The sequence below is a fragment of the Bradysia coprophila genome, unplaced genomic scaffold, assembly GCF_014529535.1.
Source record: "Bradysia coprophila strain Holo2 unplaced genomic scaffold, BU_Bcop_v1 contig_235, whole genome shotgun sequence".
NCBI classification, from domain to species: domain Eukaryota; kingdom Metazoa; phylum Arthropoda; class Insecta; order Diptera; family Sciaridae; genus Bradysia; species Bradysia coprophila.
The window spans coordinates 130,959-153,490 of record NW_023503496.1 but is presented as its reverse complement, the minus strand read 5'-3'; the positions used below and the strand labels follow the sequence as shown (position 1 = coordinate 153,490).

General features: G+C 38.1%; 4 protein-coding genes, 1 long non-coding RNA gene and 1 other non-coding gene across 6 annotated transcripts in view; 2 read left to right on the top strand and 4 right to left on the bottom strand.

Moving 5' to 3' along the window:
* The window catches only part of LOC119077319 (Bardet-Biedl syndrome 1 protein homolog), a 33,415-nt gene extending 30,681 nt beyond the window's left edge, over positions 1 to 2,734 (top strand). The window contains exons 10-12 of the mRNA XM_037184499.1: positions 2,144 to 2,278; positions 2,338 to 2,478; positions 2,602 to 2,734. Coding sequence (XP_037040394.1) covers positions 2,144 to 2,278; positions 2,338 to 2,478; positions 2,602 to 2,670 — 345 coding nt within the window. The 3' untranslated portion in view covers positions 2,671 to 2,734. The remainder of the gene's footprint in view (positions 1 to 2,143; positions 2,279 to 2,337; positions 2,479 to 2,601) is intronic.
* Positions 1 to 22,532, bottom strand: part of LOC119077315 (fasciclin-2-like) — a 385,563-nt gene that overhangs the window by 319,730 nt on the left and 43,301 nt on the right. The window lies entirely within an intron of this gene.
* Trnak-cuu lies at positions 1,019 to 1,091 on the bottom strand. Its single transcript has one exon. It is a non-coding gene; the product is annotated as a tRNA-Lys (tRNA).
* On the bottom strand, positions 12,051 to 13,477 carry LOC119077337. Its single transcript, XM_037184522.1, has 4 exons — positions 12,989 to 13,477; positions 12,816 to 12,931; positions 12,351 to 12,684; positions 12,051 to 12,298 (listed from the first exon to the last, which is right to left on the bottom strand). The coding sequence occupies exons 1-4, from the start codon at positions 13,366 to 13,368 to the stop codon at positions 12,064 to 12,066; spliced, it is 1,065 nt and encodes a 354-aa protein (XP_037040417.1). The 5' UTR covers positions 13,369 to 13,477; the 3' UTR covers positions 12,051 to 12,063.
* On the top strand, positions 15,160 to 20,540 carry LOC119077361. Its single transcript, XR_005087784.1, has 3 exons — positions 15,160 to 15,170; positions 20,390 to 20,392; positions 20,443 to 20,540. It is a non-coding gene; the product is annotated as an uncharacterized LOC119077361 (long non-coding RNA).
* LOC119077327 (histidine-rich glycoprotein) lies at positions 18,266 to 20,740 on the bottom strand. The gene is made up of 5 exons (XM_037184510.1): positions 20,535 to 20,740; positions 20,052 to 20,145; positions 18,905 to 19,983; positions 18,655 to 18,847; positions 18,266 to 18,589 (listed from the first exon to the last, which is right to left on the bottom strand). The coding sequence occupies exons 1-5, from the start codon at positions 20,610 to 20,612 to the stop codon at positions 18,498 to 18,500; spliced, it is 1,536 nt and encodes a 511-aa protein (XP_037040405.1). The 5' UTR covers positions 20,613 to 20,740; the 3' UTR covers positions 18,266 to 18,497.

Sequence of the window (22,532 nt, the reverse complement as noted above, 5' to 3'; positions counted from 1 at the left end):
CGCGGATTTGACATCTCTAGACAACCACAATAGGTTTCCCCTTACTCAGGGAGTCCAATTCGACGTGTTACAAACGTATGCGTAAACCTATAAGACCCCAGTACTTCGTACGGGTCTAAAAACCGCGGTTTGTTAACGCCCAAAATCGCCCGGTTAACCGGTTCGGTTTAAACCGGTTTGTAATCCCTAATTCCTATGATTGAGGAATAAATACGCATTGGCTAACTTAACCAGATGGCCAAACTTTTCTCAAACACGATACATGTGGTATCCCGTATTCCGAATAGTGAATGATGAAGGGAATTTGTCGATTCTAGAATATTCCACGAAATCATATTGAGGTTGGATATTCTTAGAATCATATACATAACGGACTCATTGCATAATGAGCCGTTTGTGTGTTATCGATATTTGTGAGAATTCATTTATGAATTTGTTCACACGAATAGATATATGAAAATGCAGATTAGATGCATTAACACTTTGACCCATGAGATAAGTCAAGTGTGTGAAAGGAAATGCTGTCTAGACACTATTAAAGTGGAAACATCTGCTATTTTCATATATGCGTATGACTATTTCATATCTATGAATGATCCATTTATTCCTTCGAAGGGTGTGGTTTGATAGCGAGACGAATCCATGATCTAAGCTTAGATGGTTTCAGTGAAATGATTTTTAAGTCAGTCTATTATAATATTTTGATTAGAACGGTTCAATCCTTCTCAAGTCAGTTAGTTATAGCATTTTGAAGAGAGTGGTTGGATCCTTCTTAATTTAGCCTCTTGTCGGTTTTCGGGTAGAGTAGTTAAATATAAAAATAATCAGAATAATGTTGGCTAACTCATTTTAAATGTGTAAAATTGTGTTGTAAAGAAATGATATAATTTTCAGTTATAAAAATAAATTATAGTTGGAATCAATTTACGGACTTTCGTGTATCGTATTATTCTGTGATCACAAGTGATCTAAGTGTGCCCCAGAACATCCTCTAGCCGGGACTGGGACATCACAGTGGCGCCCAACGTGGGGCTCGAACCCACGACCCTGAGATTAAGAGTCTCATGCTCTACCGACTGAGCTAGCCGGGCGAAAGTTAACAATTGATTGACAATAAATGATTTTAAGTTACCAGCAGCATCAACACAATCGATGAAAAGAACAATTGAAGCAATAGGGTTTTGCAAGTACCTTTTAGCACTATCGATCTCATTTGTTAATTATTTAGGTTTCATGAGCTTTTTTTGGTGAAGTAAGCGAGGAACGGTTTTGAATAAAGATATACAGTGAGAATTAAAATGTTAGAAGTTTTAACTAGATTGAAACTAAAAATAAGGAGTTTGAGGAGATTAAGGAGGTTTCAGGAGGATTTTTGAAAATCAAGGAGATTTAAGGAATCAAGGAGGAGTGGGCTCCCTGATTTTGTCCAACTGTCAATTGAAAATATTTAAATTTTTAGCGGACTTATGGCGTGAATACAATATACGCAGACATAAAACAGTTGAAGATAGTATTCTTCAGACTTCGCCTTTATCACAAACAAACCACTGAATTGTGCCGTAATTTTCAAACAAAATTCTAGCGAAGTTGGAATTTCGTATTGAAGTAAAGTTTCGGTTACCGATATCCGCCATATTAATATCAACTAAATTGCGTAGCTTACACAAGTTTGACGTTTCAAATCAATTGAAAAAATCCCGAAAACAAAAGAATTTTATGTCAAACTCGCGTTACCACGTCCACCTACAGAAATTCTTTGAGAGCGTTCCATTTGTAACTTAACGAAAGATTTAACAGAAAACTGTTCTCTTCATCATATGTCAGAATTTGAGAACCAAACTTGATTCTAGACAGTGTTAGAAACTATTTGAAACGAAATCAACGAAATTTTTCACGCTGGTTCACGCCCAGAAGAACATTTTAAAGACATCGCCCACCCAAAAAAGTTAATTTCGTAGTCTATGTGGTTGTTGTACCTAGAAAAGACCTACAGAAGTCACAAAAAAAAACTCACAAAATTTACGGGGCAGACTTATAAGTGGAAAAAACTAGTAGTGTTAAGGGGGCTCCCGATCGTTATTTTTTTCTACTTTCTCAATTTTCACTTCTCCACTCAAACAACAACAATTTCCTACTGATACAGGTACTAGGTCTGGGACCAGTCTTTCGTATTGTTCTAACATTAGAGAATATGGCAGCTAGACGAGATGCATCGCATATAAACGTTCTCTTACATGCAGACGATCAACATTATCGCTTGGAGCAACCGTATGCGATGGTCTGAACGATAACAAAAATAACTGACACTCTCACCGCAAAACATTTTCAAATTTTCAGTTACCATCCCTAGTGCCCGGTTCACCAATGAAAATCGATTTCAAAATAACAACACTGTTGGACCCAAACGATGGCCTACCTCCATCGGATCTAACGCCTGAAAATGCCATTATACGAGTTATGCTGATCAAATCCGGACATGTAAGAATGAAAATTTGTTTTGCGCCTTTAGTTATGCTTTCGAGTTGCGACAATATTTTCTTAGAACAATATTGCTGCATTCACTGGCGCAATTAAAAGTCTCAATCGTATGTGTATTTTCAGGCGAAACCACTTATTGCTGCTACAATTGCAATGCCCATGACTGAACCGTTGGAGAATGACATTTATTAATTTGGGAATCGTTATGCTTTAAATGAAATTACATTTTGTGTTGTTTGATTCAATAAAATTTGACTCGAAATTGCGAACGATTTTTGTTACACCGACTCAGTATGTGAAGTCCAGAAAAAGGTATCAATGTTGTTGTACTGTAGTTGGAAGAGGGAGAAAGCTAACTGTACAAACAGAATGAGACAACTTCGCATGTAGATGCTTCTTTTCAGAGGTTCTTGTGGATTTTTATACAGATCATAGAACTCGTGGAATATCTGGATTCATCTTCCACAAAGGTTCGGTTCAGATTCGGGTCGAATCTGCAATTTTAGTTCAACCCGAACCGAGCCCAAGTCCGACAAGAAACAGATTTAAAATTTTGAAAAATATTTGTTTTGTTCGGGGTTGAGGACAATGTCAAAATGAGCGAAACTTCTTTTGTCAAATGTTGCTCTGCAGCCTCGCTCAATCAATCTCTCCGTTAACGTATTTGTAAACTTAGTGGTGACGGGTCCTTGTTGTTCGTCCACTTTGATTGTAAACGGTAAAACGTTTCGTCATGAATTGTAAACGGTAACACGTTTCGTTCACCGGTTGAATGAAAGAAATTTTTTCAACAATCTGGTCTAATAAAAAAGCAATACAACATTTAGTTAATGTTTTGGTCAACTTTCGCATAGGGCAGGCAATAAACCTATTTACAATGCGACAGATAGTGGATGTCCACATCGTAGGTGACATCTTCCAGTCTACGCACATGTACCAGAAATCGATCACCTATTGTTCTTTCATAGGTAACCGTTTTTATGAACGAAATAACAAGTATCCGACTACTGGTTCATGCCCACCCTACACAACCTACATAATTTTGCTAATATTGCTCCGCACACGGATTTTCGAACTTTACACCCATCCCAATCTCTTCGCATCGTCAATTACGTCAGCCAATCGTTGCGTAAACAATTGTGTGGCTTTTTCGTCAAATACTGCAAATTCGGGTAATTGAGGCGACTCTTTCGTAATTTCATCTAAATTGACGATATTCTCGGGATCGGAAACCAAGACTTCTAAAAACGACGCGGCCACATGTACTCCGTATTTCCCTGATTCTTTCATTTGATTACGAAGATCGTCGAAACTGAACAACTGGTCCGGATCGCTACCCAACTGGCGAGTTAATTGACAGAATGCGCTGTGATATTCTGTCAGCAGTTCGTCGTACCGTTCACGAACTTGTTTATTGGTCGATGTCATGAGATAGCAACTGATATCTAACGCTGGGGAAGCATATCGACCATCCTGCCAGTCCAGTAACTTTATCTTTTGTGGCGTTGACTATGGATTGATTGATTTAAATTGAAAATTACGAGAGATCAGAAGTTATGATTCCGAGACTTACGGTTCCTTCATTTGAGTAAAGCATATTGTTATTCCAGCAATCGCCGTGATTTATGACACTGAACTTCGGAGAAGATCCTGGTGACATCAAACGACAAAGATCTTTTTTACAGTCAGCTCTAAGATTTTGAAGAAACTGGCGATGCTCATCGTTATCCATCAATGATATTGCTTTGCTGTTAACAACGTCCAACATATTGAAAAAGAATGTATTCCCATCCTCTGTTATTACATTGTCTTTAGGTTGACTGATTATTTCGTTAAACAGCTCCGGTTCTTGGTCACGAAGGGCGAATGATAGTGCATGCAATTTACCCACTGCTCTCATAAATAGACAAACGGTTTCGTATTCAATTGGTTTCGTTCTGTCCCACAGTCCGTAGCCAAAACTTTTCAAATTTTCCATAATTATTACATGCTGCTCAACATTGTTTACGGCCACATAACATTTCGGGTATTCCGTAAATCGATCGGCGACTGGTACATTTTTCTCACTTTGAAACCGTTCGAACACCGGCAACACATTGTTGTACACAAAAACTTCGTGCTCGAATATGCTGGACGTTTCAGTTGAATCGAAACGATCTTCGACTTGTGGTAACAGCTTACACATTAGATGCAGCCGAGCGTCGGACACTGAATCAACCAACGTAACTGCTAACATTGTAGCTGTGAAACCATCTCCGTGGTCAGAACCGGGTGCTTGTTCAATGGTATAAACAGCAAATCCTGCACTATCAGCGATTTTAGCCAATTCCACGGCTAAATAGCTCGGTATGGTCATTCTTTCCGGTCAAAATTTACTTAATTTTATTATATGAGGAGAAATAAAACGAGCGAAAATGTTTACACACAACGACCCAAGGACGCATAAATGAACTGAGCGAATTTCATTCATCGATTCTTTTTATATTATAACGTAGTGTTGATACGGTGCTGTATAATGTTGAATATTACACACTCTTTGAAGAAAATAGAAAACTCAATAGTTATTTGCATCACTTGGGGCATCGGATAATCTCACTCACGGGCCAATCTTTTTTCAATTTTGTATACTTTGGCACATAACGGAATTTATGTGCCAACTTAACTTTTAAAGACCTTGCTACATTTGGAATTTGTGTGTCAAAAATGTCATGTGCCAAAAATGGAATGCATGTGCAAATAACTAAAACGTTTGTGTCAAGTGGTAGAAAGTATTTTTCAGAGCATTTCGAGGGTCTGGGAATAGGAAAAATTCGAATTCGTGTGCCAAAAATGGGATCCGTGTGCCAACCTCTAAAATGTGTCTGCCAAGTGGTGGGAAGTGTTTTTCAGAGTATTTCGATGGTCTGGTTATATGAAAAATCCAAAATGTGCCAAAAATGGGAACCGTCTGCCAACCTCCAAAACGTAGTTCTTCCTTCCCACGATTTGTTGTATTCCAATTTCTCGTATTCAGAGACCCTTGACCTTGAAATATATACCGGAAAATACCTTTAGCACTTATAACGCACTTTTTACTGTTTGGCACACACATTCTACTTTTGGCACCGGGTGCCAATAGTCGCTTTATAATACTGTGGCTAATGGCATCGGGTGTCAATAGTCTATTTATTATAGTAAGGCTAATCGCACCCGGTGCCATTCTCTTCTTCTTCTTCTTTAGCCTGTTTGTATCCACTGCTGGATGTAGGCCTCCCCTAAATTTTTCCATGTTGTACGATCCATTGCCACTTGTTGCCAGTTCGTGTGTCCATATGTACCTTTGATGTATTTCTTTATTCCGTTTGTCCATCTCTCTGGTGGTCTTCCGACAGGTCTTGTTGTGGGGGGTCTCCAGTCCATGATGGCTTTGGTCCAACGGTCATCTGTCCTTCTTGCAATATGTCCTGCCCAACTCCACTTTAGAGACGCAATTCTTTCCATGACATCAACGACTTTTGTTTGTTGGCGAATCCATTGGTTTGTCATTTTGTCTCTGAGTGTAATTCCAAGCATACTTCGTTCCATGGCTCTTTGTGCCACTCTCAACTTATTTTCAGATGCTTTGGTTAATGTTAACGTTTCTGCTCCACATGTCAACACTGGAAGGACACACCTATCGAAAACTTTCCGTTTTAGACTATTATTCATTTTGCTTTTGAAAATCAGGCTGAGTTTCCCGAAAGCTGCCCATCCAAGACCAATTCTACGTTTGATTTCTGCAGTTTGGTTGTCTAGACCTAATTTCAGTTTGTGACCAAGGTATACATAGCTGTCGACTCTTTCAATAACTGTATCTCCAATTTTTATTTGTCTGTCGTCGTCAATGTTTGTCATGATTTTCGTTTTAGATAAGTTCATCTTGAGACCAACTTTGTTAGCCTCTTCATTTAACTCTTCTAACATGACTTGTGCTTGGTATAGATTTAGTGCGACTAGGACAATGTCATCTACGAAACGGAGATGACTAAGGAATTCTCCTTTTATGTCAATTCCCTTTTTGCTCCAGTCTAATTTCTTCAAAACACTCTCCAGGACTGATGTGAACAGTTTCGGTGAGATGGTGTCACCCTGTCTTACACCTCGACCTAGCCTGAATTTCGTCGTGTTCTCATGAAGTTTAATACATGACGTAGCATTTTCGTACACATATTGGAGCACCTTGGAGTACCTTGAGTCCACTCTACATTCGTCCAATGAGTCCCATATCGACCATGTTTCAACTGAATCAAAAGCTTTTTCGAAGTCAATGAATATCAAGACTATGCTAATCTTGTATTCGTTGCATTTTTCAATCAACGTTCTCATCACTTGTAAATGATCGTTCGTGCTGAAACCTGATCTAAATCCACCTTGTTCGACTGGTTGGTAGAAGTCGAACTTTTTCGTGTTCCTTTTTGTGATGATTTTCATGAATAGCTTGTACAGTGTTGATAAAAGACTTATGGCCCGGTAATTTTCTAGCTTTGTTATGTCCCCTTTTTTGTGCAGTAATGTGATCTCTGCATTTTCCCATGCTTCCGGGATTTTTTCCCATTGGAGGCACTGATTGAACAAAGCCGTTATTGCACTTAATAGGGAGTCTCCACCTAGTTTAATGGCTTCGATGGGAACACCATCTTCACCAGGTGACTTTTTGTTTTTCATTTCGTTGACTGCAGCCTTTACTTCTTCAACAAGTACGTCAGGCAGATCTTCTGATCCTACGTTCCTAACGACTGGTCTGTCTTCTTCTGTCGTAGAATTCGGGTCGATCCGATTGAATCGTTCCTGTTTTGTCTCGTAATTTGAAGATTTCTTTCTTCACATTCATCAGTTTGGATCGTAAGACTTTCATGTTGCAATTCGCTTGAATCGTATTTTGAGCCAGTTGGACGTTATATTTCCTTAGATCTGATCTCATTGCCTTGTTGATAGTTTTTGTTAAGTTTCGGTATTCTACTGAATCTCTCTTTCCGTTTTTTATCAACTCTACTCGGCTAGCTATTAAATCCAGCGTTTCTTTACTCAGTTTCGATTCATTTAAATGAATAGATTTGCATTTGATCTCCATATAACCCTTGATTGATTCGACGATTTTGTTGTTCAATTCGTCTAATGTCTCGTATTGGTTGTCTATGTCGACCAATTCAGCACTCATCTGTGTTGCAAACTCTTCACTTTGTTCGTACAGTCGTTGAACGTCAATCCCTTCGCGTTTTTTCACTAGTTTTGATCTTTGGAATCGGGTATTTAACGTGACTCTTGCACGAACCATCCGGTGATCACTACCAGTTGTAAATTTGTTCAGGACCGCGACGTTCTTAACGGTTGATTTGCGATTTGTTATGATGTAGTCAATTTCATTTTTCGTTACACCATCTGGACTGGCCCAAGTCCACTTCCGTTGACTTTTTCCAGTGAAAAATGAATTCATTGCGAATAATTCGTGCTGTAGTAGGAAATTGAGTAATGTGTCTCCACGTTCGTTTCTTTGGTCGTAACTAAACTTTCCAATAGAAATTTCAGACTCTTCTTCTCGTTTCCCCAGCTTCGCATTGAAATCACCGACTAGGTATTGGAAGTATGACCGATTTTCGTCCATGGCTTTTTCAATGTCTTCGTAAAACATCTCCACTTCTTGGTCTCGGTGCCATTAGCCACATCATTATAAAGAGACTATTGGCACCCGGTGCCATTAGCCACAGTATTATAAAGCGACTATTGTGCCAAATTCGCCCCAAAAAGGTAAAATTGGCACTGTGCCAGATTCACCTTAGGGGTGAATTTGGCACGCAAACATTTTGTGTGGTGTGCCAAATTAGCCCACGCCCACTTGGCTTGAAACCACGAAATTACAGTATGCGTGTGAATTCGTATACCGAGAGTATAATTTTTGCATAAGTATGTATGTTTCGTCGAGACGGAGGCGACTGTAATTTCCTAGTTTGAAAACTGTGATGCACAAAAATTTACACTCGCCACACCATGAAATAGACAAATAGTAGGGCTCACTAGATGTATAAGAGGGATTCTTTTGAAAAACAGCCTACCGAAATCGGGTGTGTTTTCTAGTGGAACTTTTTATAGGTACCTAGAAAGGACTTCGACCCTAGAAGCCAAAACCACTCTCAAAAAAATTCTTCGAAGCTTTTATGACTTGTTAAAGGTGATGGAAAGCCGAAAATTCTTACCAAAATTTCTCCAGATACACGAGCCGTACAGGGTCGTGTGGGGTGTCATTAGAAAGGTAATCACATGTACTATTGAGCCGAATAGAGACTCATTGGTTTTAAAATTAATCCACACTGAAATATGTGCAGTTGAAGTTTTCAACAGAAAACTTGCACTTTTCTTACCAATATTTCTCTAGTTACACGAGCCGTACATGGTGGTGTGGGGTATCATTTGAAAGGTAATTTTATGTGCTTTTGGGCTAAATAAGGTCTTATGGGGCTTGGATGCATATGCGATGAAATATGGGCACTTAAACATTTCAACTTCTCTTATTTCATCGTAGATGCTTTCAAACCCCCATAAGACCCTATTTGGCCCAAAAGCACATAAAATTACCAGCTTAGCGATACAAGCAGAGCCGAATTAACCCATGGGCAAAGTGGGCCCGGCCCAGTGCGCTGGGAAAATAGGGGCGCTTTGAAATTAAATTTTCTCGACAATTTCACGTTCAACATAAGTCATGCACAAATCAACGTCGATTTAAAAAAAATCGCGCTCGCTTCGCTTGCGTCTGTACATTACATTCTTGGGGTAAATGTGAGCTACAAGAAATGCATATATACATCTAACTTGATATTTTTGAATAATACACGCACATCGACTAACCCAAGGCTGTTCGTATTTGGTTATTTAAAGCGTTTTTTTGATGGTCCTGCTTTAGAAAAGTTGAACTTTGAGGCTTCTGGCTGAAGACACTATAAATAATTTTCAATAACCATTCCATTGCTTCATTTTCGTCAGCCGCCGGTGATAGTCGGATGATGAAAATCTTTTAGCTCATGAGGAATTTTCGAAAATTTTGAAAATTCCTCATGAGCTGAAACCTGCTCATGATCGCCGGACAACGGGAGTTTGGAACAAATAAAGCAGCTGGAAAAGCTGCCGAACAAATCCGTTTCCGCCCATTGGCATATATTTTCATGGCATATATTCGCGATTTTTTTTGTCGAAATCCAAGGCCAACTACCGAAATTTCAAGATCTAACACTTTCAGAGTGAAGACAAAGGATCATTCTAGAGTGCCCTAAACTTCAATACTTTTGGGATCCCGAGTCCTAGATCCTTGAAATTGCTTCAACGCAAGTCGTTTTTTCCGAATCATGACCTTACCCAACGCACTGCTCCTAGCATGAACATACAGTGAAGGACATCTCAAATGTCTCACTGTCATTTTTTTCAGAGAATGTCATTGTGAATTTGCAATGACACAATAAAATTCTCAGAAAAATTTGGCAGTGAGACATTTGAGATGTCGTTCACTGTAAGAAATATTTGGAGGCTGATGAAGTCACAGTAGGCACTGCGTTTCTTTCGTGAAGATAGGTGACTTGTTTTAGTTGTGTGAGTTCAAACACACAATACAATCAGTCTTAAGCGGTAACTCTCATCACAAAAACCTCCAAATTCGACGTTTGTCAAAGTAGTGTTCATGCTAGGAGCAGTGCGTTGCCTTACCAAGTAGAGTAAATCTCGCAATATAATGAAACTGTAACAGTATCACAAATATTGTGTCAAAAATTCACGTTTTTTTCTTGGTTTTTCCTCACAACGCGTTCATGTTCTAACGATCTTCCAAGGGAAGTGAAAAGTGAGAATAATGAGAGGACATTCGAGTGTAAATTGAAAGAACACCTGAATGAAACTATAGAATTGTGATGTAAATTTGAATTGTAGTGTTCATTTTTCAATGTCTGTGATTATGGAACTTTGTATTTGAAAATAGCTATTTGCTAAATAAATTAGTTTCGGATTCATTCTACAAACTTCAAACTTAAAATCCCGAAAAATACGAGCAAAACCTTTTTATAACTTTACTTGATTTTTGTTTGTGGGAAAGTTTTGCTAATTAATCACGAAAACTCTGGTTATATCATGTATCTCTCATTCATATATGGTTATATGTTATCATAAGCTTGCCACCTCGCCTCGCTCGCCGTTTCTAACTACACATTACTTAGAAAATAATATTCTTGAGGAAATGTTGAAAACATTTTATTTGATTTGGTTGACAATGTGGGAAACAATTTCTTTAATAAATTTTTCATGCGGCGCTGCAAGGCTCATTGCCCAGGGCGCTGTAAATGCTAATCCGGCCCTGGATACAAGTAATCTATTGCCGTCTGAGACGTCTATAGGAGTTGTAGCGTATGACAAAGTTCGCCGAGGGCAGAAAATTCTAAGATTTTAGCAGATTTCGAGTTCTCAATATTTAAAAAAAAAAACCGAAAACCCAACAATATTAGTGCTAGAATTCATGAAAAAAAAAAATTTGACAGAAAAAATTCGCCATGAATTCGATGAAAACAGAAACTAGCTACAAATACGGAAACTGGATGCGGAATGGTAATACAGAAGAAGAAAAAAAGTTTTTGAACAAATTTAAAAGAAAATAGTCAATTTTAACCACAAATTTAAAACTTCTTTTCTAAAGATGAGTACAGAGTTCGTGAAAAATGCATGCAAAATCGACCTCTGCAAAATGCTTGCAAAATATGACACAAAATGTATGAGCCAGCTGTCAAATGTTTTGCAAGCACAGTGTAAACATCAGGTTTCCACCGAGTTTGCAAACTATTTGACAGCTGGCTCATACATTTTGTGTCATATTTTGCAAGCATTTTGCAGAGGTCGATTTTGCATACATTTTTCACGAACTCTGTACTAGCCTTAACGAAAGTCGGAAAAACTACGAGAAAAACGGAAAATTCCGAAAATTTTTGTGCACTTTATCATCTATGTAACTTCGAGGGGCGCTTCACAGAAATTCTTCAACTCTGCATAGAAAACTTCCATCGGATGTAGATGGCGCTGGTGGTCATTTTTTCAAAGTCTCCTAATCGTTTTGGAATCCCCAAATGCATATTTATCAATGGTAAAAAATTCACGCTTTTATACAAAAATGCACGAAAATACATCTAGTGAGCCCTACAATAAACCATTGTGACTAAAAGTTATTTCAAGCTCACCGTGATGCGGTGCTATATATGTATACGAGTTAAATGCTGACCTACACATGTAGAGAAAAATTTGTTTTTTGTTTTCTCCTTAAGTTATGCTTTCGAGTCGTGGCTATAATCTCTAACATCAATCACTGCATTTACACGCAATTCAAAGTCTCCAGTCAACTTTTCAGGCGAAACCACTGAATAGCTTTCCTAAATCCTACCATTCCTAAATCGTAATAGAACTCTGTTTCTTCTTTCTTGTATAGCATAATAGCTCCCTTGGCTCTCAATGACTTTATTTCCAAGTTCAATTTAATCACATCATCCACAAAGACATTTTTATTCACTCAAAGGCAACATAGTGTTTAAAGAGAGCTCGAGACTTATTCTATTTGCTGGATAACATTTTTTTCAACACCACGAAACTGAACTCACACAAACAAGCTACAATGGCAATGAAAAGTCCTGTTAATAAGACAAAAAACGCTCCCCTCATATCCCATAGCGTTAACGATTTCGGTTCGTTGTTACCTCTGGGATGTGTCTCAAACAGCGTGTCGATCAATTCATCTTTTCTGTACAGTTCTTCATACCAATGTTTGATAATACCACACTCCTGGTATCTACAGAATGAACTTTGTCAATGTTAGGCTTCCAAGCGAAAGAGCGTTTTACCTCTTGATGTGACTGTTAAACAGCACCGTATACGGAGAGTGTTTACGCAACGAAAATACCGAGAAGTGGCTGTAGAAGCAAACCTTCATAAATCGAAATAAATTCCAAATGCCGGCTCCACTGGGATGAGTGATGCGCTCAAGATCGACGGGATATTTATTCGAACGAATTGTCATGAAGACGCCATAATGACCGGTACGGAGACTTTTCACCAGTTGCTCATCGTTGTATTCGGTTAGCTTACTCATGTAAATGTGTTGGAAAGCTGGTCTTGTCGACTCGTTTAACGCGGTGGTTACTACTTTGTACGGAAGTCTCGTTATCCAGGAGATTCCTTTCGATTGAATAGCGAAAAATATTTCAATTTTGACGAGCAATCGGATAGTAAATCCAACAAATTCGAGTCGGGATAGAGACAATCCCAGAGAACGGACACCTACAGACTCAAACATTGAAACAAATTACCTTGCTCAGCAAAGTCCTCAAAAGTATCAATCGGTTTTGTATAGCCAGGTTTTGTTAAACGCGAAGTGTACATCGTGGTGTAGCCAGCTCCAACCAATAGGTTGAGTAGATGCCAACTTCAAATGAATTGTACTTCAGCTCTGCGCCCTTAAAAATCTCACACTTCACTTTACCTGATCAGAAGAACCTGAACCGAGATCTGATTGGGGAAATTTGTAATTCCATGAGATGTGGCCGCATTTGTTGCGTCCAGAAAAGATCGACCAAGCGTCGACGATGCAATTTTGGTGTTCCTAATTTCCTCCTCGATTTTCGATATAGTTGTCAACAGAGTTGCAGTGCAAATGAAACAGAAAATGTACAAGCCCCACACGGGTGTGCTCAGTGTCAAGTAAATCAGAGATGCTGGATCAAGTCTCTGGGGTTTCGGCGCTATCCAGGTGCTGCACATGTCGTCGAAATAAGATGTTAAATCTTTGGTGGAACGGTTTGAAGATTGCCAGACTCCACATGCAACCACATCACTTTGTCCTTCAGCTAATTCTTTAAACATTGATGAATATACGGTGGATGATATTATAGATTCGTTCTGGAACAGAAATCGCAATTTCCAGTTCTTCAGCACGTGAGTTAGAAACCGGTATTCCAGGCCGTCGATTCTGTTGAACATGGACCAATTTATTGTATTAAAACTTTATTATTGTCACGTAAAGGGACTGCAAAGAAGTTGAAATGTTGAAGAGAACCTCGTTAATGGGGATGACCTTGAACAATTGTGTCAAGGTTGGCATAAAATCCGTCAAGAAATTCATGAAATCTCGTTGATTAATAGGGTGTTCAAGGAGAGCGATTTCTGACTGGTTTACTAATTAACTCTCATTCATAAATTACCGACAACTGATCCAGAGATCAGTTAAATTTTACTGTTAACGATCTCCCTTAACATGAATGAAAACAAATCGAAATTCAAAGAATTTTGTTTGCGAATATTCTATCATTTCTGGCCTTCGATTCCAGTTAGGTTGAACTGAGCCGAAATCTCTCTCCGATATCACTGTGTATAGTACTACGATTAGAGCGAGAAAACCGAGGATCAGTAAATTTTAAATTGCCTTGCGGGACTTGTCAACGAATTTGACAAACTTTCATTACTTCAGGTTTGGTAAGCTCTGCTCAAGTTGTCACGAATATTACTTGAATTTCCAGAACTTACGCACGCAGGTTCATTACGGTTGAGCCTGAAATCTTTCATGTTCAAGTCGATCCATGTATGGTTAAGTTTTGAACCTCATCGGAACAAATTACAATGTCTGGCACATACGTACCGTCCTCCAGTTTCGTTTACGCGAAAAATGTGTGGAGGGCAGCTAAAAACGCTAACATTGAATCCTCTCTGATGAACGTTAGTGTCGAGCAAAGGATGACCAATGTCGGTCTGATTCGGACGACTGTCTATTGTCAAATTGTTCATTATATCGTGTACCGATACCACTTGCTGGTCATTGCCATCCAAATGAAAACGATATCCGAAAAGTGCATTCCGGTGCAAGTATTCTGCTACATTTCCACTTTGATAATTGGTGTCGTTAGCATTGAACGATAAAACGTAGAGGCGTGAGAATGGGAAAAATATTCGCTGCGCCTCATTAAACGGCTGGTTGACGATGTCATCGAACCATTGTTGAGGGTTTTCCACGACTAGCAGATAGGATTCGCAGTTCGTTTTTGTTCGATTCAAAATGTTTTGGTTTTTCATGGAAATCGACGATTTCTGGTAGATCGTTACACCATCCTCAGTGAGCGAATCGATTAGCTGTTTGTAACAAATCGATGATGACCGATCATTTGCAATCAAATGAAGGCACACACCAAATGGGAAATTGATCCACGGTTTGAGATTCGGTGTTTTGCAATTGGAAATCGACAAATAGCCTGCATAGAATCCATATGAGGAACCAATTTCATGGAATAGTAAAATCAATAAGCCAGAGAATCCAACAAATTTACTACGGTTCATTGTGAGGCTTTTTCCATGTCGACTAGTATATAGTAGACAATAAAATGAAGTATCAATCAATCAATCAGCGCCGTTTATTCACTCAATCAAGGGAATAAAAGTTTTCAACTCGGTTTGTTTGTTTGTTAAAAAGTTTGAAGTTGATGAACGGAAATTTCATGTTATTAAGTCGAATTGCTGTGATTCGATCTTAGTTTGAAAGAAAGTGTGTATCGATGAGTACAACGAAATTGTTGGGGAAACCAACGGATTAGATAAAAGTATCGTACTGCTAGAACTGCTAGTTATTTGTACCTGATCGCATGCTAAATTTTGTGTGCTAAGTAACAACCATCAAAGTATATAAACACTGAAGGTAATGCAAATCCGCAGTTACACACGGATCCAAACTTTCAGGTGAATTTTAGCTCCGTCATGTTACACACGTATTGAATTCGTTTGCGTCAAGTTGCATCTAGTGGTGAATCTGGAACGATTTAGCGGCGTTATGTTGCACATATATAAAATTCGTTTGCGTCAAGTTGTATTTAGTGGTGAATTGGAAGTATTTAGGGCCGTCATGTTGCACAAGTCTAAGTTAGACAACATACGAAAATGAATTCACCTGAAAGTTTGGATCCGTAATTTCTCTGATCCGTTGAGGGTCTGCATTACCTTCAGTGTTTATATACTTTGACAACCATAACCTCAACGCTCTGTAAACATTTCGTCAATAATATTTTTTTGGTTATGTCTCCATCGATGACGTTTTGACAGCTGAAATGACCTTGGAAAAAACCTATTGTTTCGCAACATCGTCGTTTGTTTATTGATCTTTTAGTAGTGAGCGTGAGCGCAATTGTGGAGGCTATAGAGTGTTATGATGAAAGAGAAAGCAACATTTTGACAGGTAACCACAAGGCAAGATATAATTAACTAGTCTTAGGTTCTCTCGCTCTGATCATAACAGTCTATCCTTTTATTTTTGTCAGCGAATCGACAAGAATGCGAAATTTTTGTTGTCGAAATGGTTTGTGATTATAGCGTAGGACATAATAGGGAACGTCAGATTTTCTGAACAGAAAATCCTAACAAAAACACAAACGAAAACAAACGGAAAACGAAAGATTCACTGAAAAATAAATAAAATTTTACTGCAAAGACTTCAATTAAATAAAAAGCTATTGTGCATAGGGTTCCCATTCGTCCTCTTTTTAGAGGACATGTCTTTTTTTTAGGGTCTTCTTCTTTCTTAAGTAAATTTGACGCAGTTCATACCCACAGAGTGAAAATTTTCGCTGCGCGGCATTAGCTACATGCAAGTAATTTTGTATCTCAGCAATTTTCGCTCGCTCCGCTCGTCTTCTTTATCACCTTTTTAAATCTTTTCAAAATATTCTTTTATCACGGTGGGGCTGAAGGAACTTTAAATAAACATGTCGACTTCCATCTTGGTTCTTTTCATAGCTGTGTTAGGGGGACTGGTACTATCCAACGGCACATGTTGCGGGCGCAACCGCTGAGCCGTTTCTGAGAACTAGGAATATCGTCGCCTGGCTACGCGGAAGTTGCTGGACCAGTGTTTGAAACTGGAATCGGTAGAGGGACAAATTCTAAGAACAACCATGTAAAAATTATTGCTCTCGGTCATTTGGTCGCAGAGCCATAGAAGCTGAAAGTCGAAAATTCCACCTCTTCAAGGGGTGATGCCTCCTCGACGAAGTTCTCGATCCAGCACTTTAATAGCGTTTCTAGACAAAGTTAATGTGCTCTTTCGAATGGCAATAAATTTTTTTTTAAGTGGTCTCTTTTGGTACATTTTCAGAAAAGTCACTTTTTTGCAACCCTCGGTGAACTTTGGCTACTCCCATACCTTGCCTGTTGGAATATTTCAACACGACATACCAGTAACAGTTAGCCTGAAGTCTAAGCTTTCCAATGATACCAAATATGCCATGTATGATTCTCAGCAAGAACTGTTTATGATAAAGATTTTGCAACGCTTCAACGCTTCATTGTATTAAAATTCGATGGATGTTATAGCTGACAGTTCCGTGATTGTACAACGGATTTTGAATTCAAAACCTTTTGGTGTCACAGTGCCGACAATTGCGGCTCCCTGGATTTTTGTTAAGGAGTCAGGGAACACCTCAAAAAACATTTAAAAATAAAAGATAAAGTTCTAGATTTTTAGATTTTTTTTTGCAGGTCTCCTTGACAACAATCGAGGAAGCCGAAATTCAGCGAGCCGCAATTATCTTCAGTGTGTTTTAATTACACAATAACTGTACAAAGTGCATGTACACTCATTATAATCCATCGTTAAAAATTCACTTTTCGACCTCTTTTTTTACATCCAAACGTCCTCTTTTTCAATATTGAAAAATGGTAACCCTAGTGCTGGTAAACAAATTGTTTTCTTAATCAGGCCAATATTTTCCGAGCGATAAGACTTTGATACAATCAATATAAAAATCACATTTTCAAAAGTTTATCGCTCGGCATATATTGGTGATTGGTCCAATTGCCTGTCCGATTGAGTCAGAACTTAATTATTTTTCAGTGAATCTGTCAAATTTTCGTTTTTGTTTGTGTTTTTGTTCGGATTTTCGGTTCAGAAAATCTGACGTTCCCTAATAGCCCTGACCTTTGTTCTAGTCACATACGACAATTTTCATTGTCTGTTGTCTTCATATGAAAGAATATTAACGTAGTGTTTCATTAATGATGCTTATACCGTGCTATTAATAGGACATTAGTAGCACCATACCTTTCGTTTGGCACTCATTTTCTTTCTGGTAATGTATAATATGCAAAAACGACAATCTGTCTCGATGCAAATGGTCAAACATTTCGATTGAATGAAAATTCTCTCGGTTAATTAAGATTTTTTTTTTTTAATTTATTTATCAACAAAAATAATCTACAATGAGACGATACGAAATCTTCAAGCATTAATAACCAGCGTTGCCTTCGACACTAATCTCATATCATAAATACAAAATTATCAACAAAAATTTGCAATTTAAAAATCTTAAATATTAAAACAAACACACGCACACACCCACAAAATGCACAGACACACAGCCGTCGACAATTTTAACGTCGTTTCGTGCCATAATTAGCCGATAATGTAATTATGCTCATCAAGATATCAAAAGATTGTCTGTTTGAATACGTAAAGATCGACAAAGTACCACATGCACCATCAACAACAGCTAAACAGTGAATATATATAATACGAAAACAAACGAAAATGATTATCAAATCGACAAACAAACAGACAATCATTTTTCTGTGATGCCATAAATGCCCATAATTATGCTTTAAATTGTTTAAACTTTAAACAGAAAAATTATTTTTGTTTGAATTTGAAATTGATCAGAAATCCTTGACGTAGTCCATTGGGCTTGACCGTTTATATTACGTACGTTTTTATGAGTGATTCTTCAAAAAAAAAATGTTTAAAACGCATACGATCGAGTGAGATAATGTCTTCGAAGACATAGATTTTATCTATCCACAATAATCTCGTCAATCTGATGAGGAAGTCATTACGGAACGGTTCAAACCAAAAAATTATTTCCTTCCCAATGACCGCGGCGTCATAATCGAGATTATAACTCAAACACGATCGTTCATTAGCTTCTTGTTTTTTTTTGTATTTTTATGATTCGAATCACACTTCAATCAGAATGACCATCACTGCAATATTCGGTAATTTGATCCGAGATACAGTCGAAAACATCGAAAGCCACATCGCACGTCTGTCCCTTTTCTAATAATTCGATTTTTTTTTGAATTAGAGAGCGATAAAACGATTTGAACATTACAAATTGTCACCTGGTGTTGAGCGTCTGTTTACATGATATTTAGCTGATGACCCTTTCAGGCAGTAATCAACGGCTCGCAAAGTAGCCATGAAATATCCGTGGTCGTTGACACCTTCAGAGTAAAAGTTTACTAGCCCATCAAGTGTTGGCCAGCCGAGCTTGTCAACAGCATGGTTCTTCTTGTAGATACACTGCATTATGCACTGGAAGGAATTGTTCGATCGGGTCGGGTCTCGGATTTGCTAATCAATAATACTTACACCAGCGATTCGTTTATCATGGTACGTGGCAGTGGACGAATGAATACGATCATGTTCGTTTGCATGTCGCTTTTTTCGAAATTCATTAAAATCAATGTAGTGATCCTGCTCGATCGGGCTATCAGACATTGACGTGGTATGCTTGACATGTTCCTCCGGCATATGTACAGCATTTCTTGTGCTGTCTTGATGGGTAGAGAGTGAAAAAGGTTGTGGATTCTTCAGTCGGAGTACATCATGCGAATGGTGTGGTTTCGGTAAAAGCTCATGTGGACGATGCGCTAAGGCTTCATAACTGAGAAGGGTTGGAAAATGCTCACTTTTAGAAGAATCATGGATTGGAATTTGGTGATCTTGAACTTTCGGGAGGTGATCGTGAATTTGTGGGCTGTGATTATTCATTTGTAGATTGTGATCATTTAGTTGTGAGTGGTATTCGTGGGTTTGTTGTTGGTGGTGATTGTGGATTGGTGGATTTTGGTCGTGGATTTGTGGGAGGTGATCGTGGATTTTTGGGTGGTGGTCGTGAGCTTGTGTATCGTGAATCTGTGGGTTATGATCATTGATTTGTGGATTGTGATCGTGAATTTGTGGTTTGTGATCATCGATTTGTGAGTGGTATTCGTAAATTTGTTGTGGGTGGTGATTGTGAATTGGTGGATTGTGGTTGTGGATTTGTGAGCTGTGATCATGGATTTGTGTATTCTGATCGTGGTTTTGCGGGTGATCGTGGTTTTGCAGGTGATCGTGGTTTTGCAGGTGATCGTGGTTTTGCAGGTGATCGTGGTTTTGCGGGTGATCGTGGATTTGCGGATGGTGATTGTGGATTTTGGTATGATCATCATGAACGTTTGAATGATGATCATAAATAGATCCATGACCGAGATTATGTGATGAATGATCAGAAACGAGTGAGTGGTGATCGTGAATATGCGGATGATCCTCGATCGTATGAGGTTTACGACCGTAAATTGTAGAATGATCGATTATTGGCAGATGATCTTCATGTGCACTAGAAAACTGAAAGTGGCCATCGTCATCGAATATGGAATCGTCCCATTCGTTTGAATAGAAGGTATCTTAACCGAGACAAATGCAAGAACAAAGTAAGTAGGTCTGATTGCGTTATGGTATTGTATCGAGTCACCTGTAATGATTTTCAATTTAACGTCCTCCTGACACTCCTTAATTGCTGCGTCGACTTTCTTCCAAGTATCGGGTGTTTTTGCACATTTTGGCGTCTAGATCACGTACCGGTCAAACGATTATAGTTATTTGTTTACAGAGTGGAGAAAATAGGAAATTCCAACAAGAGCGATGCTCGAGTCGGAATTTCCTGTTTTCTCCCATACAGAGTGTTTTTCGTGCGTGCATGTTGTGTTTGTCGTTTTTCTCCACGAACATTGATTCGCCATACTATTTTCGATAACATAAACAAAGTGACAGTTCGAATGAGAAAAGTTCTAATTTCTTCCCACGGCACAGAAAGTGCAGCACTTTTTTCACTAGAAATGTCATTCAACTAGTTTTCAAGACAGTACTATTTTCTCATGGCCTACTGAGGGGAGAAAATAATAGAAAACACAATGCTCGCACGGAAAAATATTTCAAAATATTTGAAAAATTTTACTTTCGTTTCCTGACTGCTACTAGTTCGTAGCATGCACACACCAAATAACCAAAATGTTACGAATGAAAATTTGATCATTTCTTCGGTCGATTAGAAAATATTTTCACTTTTTGATTAAACCAAAGACGACAAAGCGGCTCGATAATGTTAGCAATCAGACACACCGAATGAACTTGATAATCGGATCGGATATAAATTCAATGTTTCTTTCTCATCATCTATGTATGTTGCCAAGAGTGGTATAAGATGATCGAAAATTTTACGTATATATGGAAAGAGACATGAAGAAGCTCGTCTAACACGAATTGATTATCACTTTTCTGCTCATTTAATTGAATGCAACGAGAAGAGACATTGATCGGGTTTTTCTTTTTCTCCGTATGGATGCAACAAGAAATTATCTTTGACTGTTTTTGGATAGTAAAATTACTTTCTACTGTTTCGATGATTGTTTAAGTCATAAATTCAAGTCAATTATTTTGCAATAAAACAACAACGATTCCAAAATGTTGACCATGTTGATGGTGTAACAATTGACGAGAGATGATAAGAAGAAGCGTATTGAAAGTGAGTTTCTCGTTTGTAGCGAGGGGGAAACAACAACAAAGAAATGCTGTAAATCACAAGACTAATTTTAGGCGAGCAATTTTGCGTTGATGGATAAATTCATCACAGGCTAAATAACTTAAAACATGGTTCAATTGAAGCTCGCAATTTTTCTGTACTAATCCTAAGTCTGAATTCACACAGTCATCCGTTGTCATTCGTTTTTATCTCCATGTTCATTAGGGTGTGTCGATTTCAATTATTTTTTTTAGTCATTCCGGGTTCCGCCCTACCGCGATTCACCCTCGCACTAGCAATAATAATCAGCAAAAAATTTTTTTTCTAAGTCAATATAAGCTTGCACCGTCACTTTTTCAAAAATTTTCGAGCTACACGAGATAGCTGGATTATGGGTCCGAACCAAAAAAAATCTACAGATGCTTTTGCAAAGTTTTCACTCTGTACGGCATCTAGAGGGTCTACTAGAACATACAAAAATTAAAAAAAGTTAAAAAAATGTTTTACCGTCATTTTGGTCAAGTTTCACCGAGGTGGAATTTTCAAGAATTTTGTAAGTGGAAAAGTCATTTCACCTGGGTGAATTTTTTTCAAGCTATTGTTGTGATAGCTCATTTTGTAGGTATTTCAATAGCGCATCCAGCAAACGTACAGTTTCGATAGGTAAATTTAAATATTTTTTGGTTTCACTTTTGGAAGGACCAAAAATGGGGCATTTCTTTGGGTATTTTCGAAAACATAACAAATTGGCTTCTCTTAAAAAACGAAATCTTACTATTTTCAGCTTTTAAATGTGTTATTCATAAATAATATTTGAATTTCTGTCAAAATTTTTCATTTACTTGCTGTATTTAAAATGTTAATTGTCTCCATACTCGAAGAAATGCCCAATTTTTGGGCCTTCCAACAGCGAAACCAAAAAATATTTAAATTTACGTATCGAAACTGTATGTTTGCTGGATGCGCTATTGAAATACCTACAAAATGAGCTATCACAACAATAGCTTGAAAAAAATTCACCCAGGTGAGATGACTTTTCCACTTACAAAATTCTTGAAAATTCCACCTCGGTGAAACTTGACCAAAATGACGGTAAAACATTTTTTTAACTTTTTTTAATTTTTGTATGTTCTAGTAGACCCTCTAGATGCCGTACAGAGTGAAAACTTTGCAAAAGCATCTGTAGATTTTTTTTGGTTCGGACCCATAATCCAGCTATCTCGTGTAGCTCGAAAATTTTTGAAAAAGTGACGGTGCAAGCTTATATTGACTTAGAAAAAAAAAATTTTGCTGATTATTATTGCTAGTGCGAGGGTGAATCGCGGTAGGGCGGAACCCGGAATGACTAAAAAAAATAATTGAAATCGACACACCCTAATGTTCATGACAGTTGGCAGTTCATACAATAGAGCACATCGGAATGTAAACGGATGA

Excerpts from the sequence above, each read along its gene's own strand:
- LOC119077337 (XM_037184522.1), bottom strand. The coding sequence starts at position 13,368 with ATGTTTAAAGAATTAGCTGAAGGACAAAGTGATGTGGTTGCATGTGGA. Across the intron at positions 12,932-12,988 it reads GTTCAGGTTCTTCTGATCAG|TTGGCATCTACTCAACCTAT; the intron begins GTAAAGTGAAGT and ends ATTCATTTGAAG. Across the intron at positions 12,685-12,815 it reads TGAGGACTTTGCTGAGCAAG|GAATCTCCTGGATAACGAGA; the intron begins GTAATTTGTTTC and ends TTCAATCGAAAG.
- LOC119077327 (XM_037184510.1), bottom strand. The coding sequence starts at position 20,612 with ATGATCAAATTTTCATTCGTAACATTTTGGTTATTTGGTGTGTGCATG. Across the intron at positions 18,848-18,904 it reads ATGATAAACGAATCGCTGGT|TGCATAATGCAGTGTATCTA; the intron begins GTAAGTATTATT and ends AATTCCTTCCAG. Across the intron at positions 18,590-18,654 it reads AAACAGACGCTCAACACCAG|AAAAGGGACAGACGTGCGAT; the intron begins GTGACAATTTGT and ends TCGAATTATTAG.